The 4,384-nt window shown below is 31.9% G+C and overlaps 1 protein-coding gene across 1 annotated transcript; it reads right to left on the bottom strand.

Annotated features, from left to right (window-relative positions):
* Positions 1 to 1,135: 1,135 nt before the first annotated feature.
* Positions 1,136 to 3,180, bottom strand: LOC149266647 (mavicyanin-like). Its single transcript, XM_089397136.1, has 3 exons — positions 3,026 to 3,180; positions 2,694 to 2,867; positions 1,136 to 1,638 (listed from the first exon to the last, which is right to left on the bottom strand). Exons 2-3 carry the CDS (start codon positions 2,860 to 2,862, stop codon positions 1,268 to 1,270), a joined length of 540 nt encoding a protein of 179 aa, XP_089253262.1. The 5' UTR covers positions 2,863 to 2,867; positions 3,026 to 3,180; the 3' UTR covers positions 1,136 to 1,267.
* Positions 3,181 to 4,384: the final 1,204 nt, after the last annotated feature.

Here is a 4,384-nt window from a genome sequence, read left to right on the forward strand (position 1 = left end):
AATCTTGATGCAGTGAATTATTAAAATCACTCTTCAAAATATATTAAATAGTACCAGGGAGAACACTATTAAGACTTATTAATTGTCAAAAGTTGTGATACCTAAAATTAAATGAAATATATGTGCATTATCAATCATCTTGCAAACTATCGACAAGATTGTCTCCCTTCTTCATCACCAACTAATTACTAATAGATAACTACATACACATATAGAAATATAACACAACAATTGTTACATTAACAAACATTACCATCCAAATCCAAACACAAAAACCACTCCTAGCATCCAAGAGCAGACGTACAAACAAAAAATGATATAGAGATGCCAAACAAAGAAAACATAATGTAAATTTTAAAGTATGAAGTTTATCTCAAACATATACATAATAATGATACTCTAATAGAATATATAGTCACGTCAAAGAAAGAAAACATAATGTAAATTTTAGAGTATGAAGTTTATCTCATATACATAATAATAATAATGATACTCTAAAAATGTGTCATTGTGTCCCTCAACTAGAACCAACATAAATCCATCTAACTCTAAATCTATTATGCCCCGAAAAAATATCAATTCCTCAAAATGTAAACCTTTTCTCAAATTCTAAGCTCCAACCAAAAAAATCAAATTAGAAACATAATTTTTTTTATATACCTATTCACCATATATTAAAATTCAAATGCACTTAATGATGGTATGCATATTGAGAAAGCACGGAGGGGTATTGGATGTTTGAGAGACAGGATATTTGTCTACGATAATTAAGAAAGCTATCCGATAGCTATGCAGGAAATGTACACATGTATATAAAAAAGACACTGGTATTAATTGCAGGCAACAACATCACTATTTTAAAATGCAACTAATTTCTACCTTATTTTATTTTTAATGACATTATTATTTATATTCATTTATTTTAACATTGTAAATCAGGAAAGTTTAAAGTGAAAAGCTTTTGACAGTTACTAAGGGCAGATTGTTGCATTTACGTAGACACTTGGAATTAGGATATCGTCGTTGAGACCCCACAAGAACAAGCCCACATTTTAGCTAACATTGCTTAGTTTTCTTGCTCTGTTCATCTAAATTTTATAGAAAGTGAATGGATCTATGCTTTTATTGCTTTATAAACAGTCTTGGAAAAAAATACATAATTGGAGTTTAAAAGTAATTTATTTGTCACAGCAATGTAACAGAAAATAGTGGGCACTGTATCTTCCCTGGCACTCATGGATATGATCATTTACATATATCATGACAATCAGAACATGCGCACCGCAAGAGCTCCGAGCACGATAGACCCCACAAAAACAAGCCCATCCTTTATCTGCACGCCTGAAGCTGCCATGGCTGCGCTTGTTGGCGATGACACTGTGGGGCTTTTGGTAGATGTTGGAGGAGGAGAAGTAGCCGACCCCGTTGTTGGGGCGGCGGCAGCAACGATAATGGCGAGTTTCATACCGCCAGCACAGTGCCCAGCCGTTCCACAAATGAAATACTTGTTGCCGGCGCTGCCCAATACAATGGTTGTGCTTCCTCCCTTTTTCGTTGCTGTCGGATTAGATGTTGAACACGAATCGTAGGCCGATTTAGTAACCTCGAGCACATCGTGGTCCGTTGTGTATTTGAAGACTGCATTGAATAATCATTAAAAGTTGACCTATTGATGAGCAAATTGCAAATTCTGATTTCATAACAAAAAAACGGAGCAGTCTTAAGATTTTAGATTGAATCTGGTGATCTAATTTTCTTCAATTAAGTTATTTAAAATGTATTTTTTTAGAGTTAGTTTTGAAAAACTTGATTTTTAAAGGAGAGTTGGGTGGAATTTCATATTTTTTTTTTATCAAAATTTAGTTTTTATAGTTTATTGGGTTTATGACTAAATATAATATCTTGAAAAATCTTTCCAATTATGGAAAATTTATAACTCAAATTTGTTATTCCAAAAAATTATAATTTAATTATAGACCAATAAAACTATAAAATATACAACAAAATCTTTAAAATATAAAACAAATTATGGCTTTCTTAAAAATTAAAATTCCAAAATCTTTCTATCAAGCCAAAATTAACCCAAAAAAACAAATAAACAAAACAAAACTTCTCAACTTCTCATAATTAAGTTACTACTGAAACTCTTAGATTAACAGAAAAAAGAAAACTTCTCACAATTAGACTGCTGCTATAAAACCAATAGTGTTGTCTAAATATTAGAGGATTTAAAGTTTTCTCTAGAATTCCATGAATGTTATTTTGCCAAATTTTAAAATCTATTTTCACTATACAGATTTACTAACTTGAATAATTTTTGGGTTATTCAAAATTCTAGAATTTACAACTCAATATTGTGATTTCAACACATCCTACCAATTTCTAGCCGCAGCAAACAGAGAAATACACCCCCCCAAAAAAAACCCTCCAACAGTTAACAAATAAACACATCCTACCAATTTCTGACCGCAGCAAACAGAGAAATACACCCCCAAAAAAAACCCTCCAACAGTTAACAAATAAAATTAAACCTATCCATTTAACACATCTCTACCTATCTTTACCAGATTCTAAACGCAGTAGACCAGAATACAAACCAGAAAACCCTCCAAAACTTATTACAGAGAGAGTCCAACAACATATCTGAACTTTTGTAATTCCTAAAATGAGAGGACTGGGATTGTAGTGCTTACTGAGACTATCGCCCACACTGAATGTTTTGCCAGTAGCCCACGTAGCGTAGTTGACGCCCAGATTCCACTGCTGGTTGCCCCCGACGGTGTAGTTCGTCCCGGCCATACAATTATATGGCAAAAACATAATCATCACCATGGCCATTGACAATGCCGTTGTAATCTCCATTTCTTCTGCCAAAACCACAGCCATTTCGCCATTAAAACAAGAAAAACAGACACTACATCACTACACTTAAAATGTTTGCAATTACGAATTGAAGAATCCATTGCAGGAATAACGTTTCAAGAAAGATTAAAACAGTGTTCTGAACCAATTGAATCATTAATACATTTTCCGCTGCTTGTAGCTTCCTGGAATTTGGCACAGACGATGTGATTGCAGATGCAGGTGTTTCTTAGAATTGCAGATTTAAAGGGAAAAGGTATTATGAATGACAACCAACAGTGTTACCCATTGAATGTTGATGTGGAATACACTAAATGTAAAGTTGGAGATATAACATGCTCTGAACAAACGCACATGGGTGGGCTACAGTGCGTAAATGCGTACAGCAAAGCTGGTTGGTGGGTAAGGTGTCGATTTAATATAATATAACGAGAAAAGTACCGAACAGTGGTGTCCCAACTCTAAATGATTATTCTTTTGTTGTATCTTGCTCTCAAACGAAGATTGGAATGATGGACGCAGAGAACATAGTTCATGTATAGTGTAATCTTCATGTTCATCTTTTTGGAAAAATATAGGGTGCAATGTTGGTGGCCAGTTATATTTTAATGTGGAAAGTGGCTAGGTGACCTCATGATGAATATTTTTAAGTGGCTGTCTGACCTAAGGCCTTGGACAATCTTGAGAATATTTTTGCTTTTCCTTTTCATAAAGTTGATAAGGTAGGCTATGATATCAAACATGTTGCAAATTATTCCTTTAGTAAAGTTAGATAAGAGGTGCTATGATGACCATATATATCATGTTGAAATGGCTACTAATGAATATGGAATTCTTTGAACCAGATGCCCACAAACCTTTCCTTTTTCTAGTCAAGCGCCATTTAAGGCAATGCGTGGGTATTTTTTCCATTTTGCACATTTCCATTTCCATTTTCACGGATAATGATAGAGATATATAAGAATAACTATTATTATTATTATTTTTTCATAGTGCTGGTTTTATATTTATATATATAAAAGTTGATATTTATATCAATATGGATCTAATTCGATTTAACATGAGTTAAGAAGATCATATGATTTAACATGAGCTAAGAGGAATCAAATTTCTTCACTTACAAAAACGTTTTAACCATAAAAAACATAATTTTTTTTATGATAAATACATAAATTTGTTTAAAATGATATATAATGTGTACGGAATTGACATTAAAATATTTTATGTAACATGTACATAAAGACATTTTATGGCACAAATTACACAACCCTCTTATACTGGGTTGTAGAATGAACCTCTCAGGTCAAATCATTATTATTAATATTATTAATTAATTTACAAAATATTTTAAAAATAATATTAATAATGTTTCTATTTAAATATAACTAATATATATTTATAGGCATTGTTAATTAAGTTATTATTTATTTTATATTTTGACAAGCTTGTTAAGTAAGTTTTCACTAAGATTATAAAATCTCTTTAATTAACGTAAATATATTCCTTCCATATTTAAACACAA

This window comes from Pinus tabuliformis, chromosome 6 (assembly GCF_031772625.1).
Source record: "Pinus tabuliformis cultivar Carrire ecotype Pingquan chromosome 6, CPIR1, whole genome shotgun sequence".
In the NCBI taxonomy this organism is placed as follows: Eukaryota; Viridiplantae; Streptophyta; class Pinopsida; order Pinales; family Pinaceae; genus Pinus; species Pinus tabuliformis.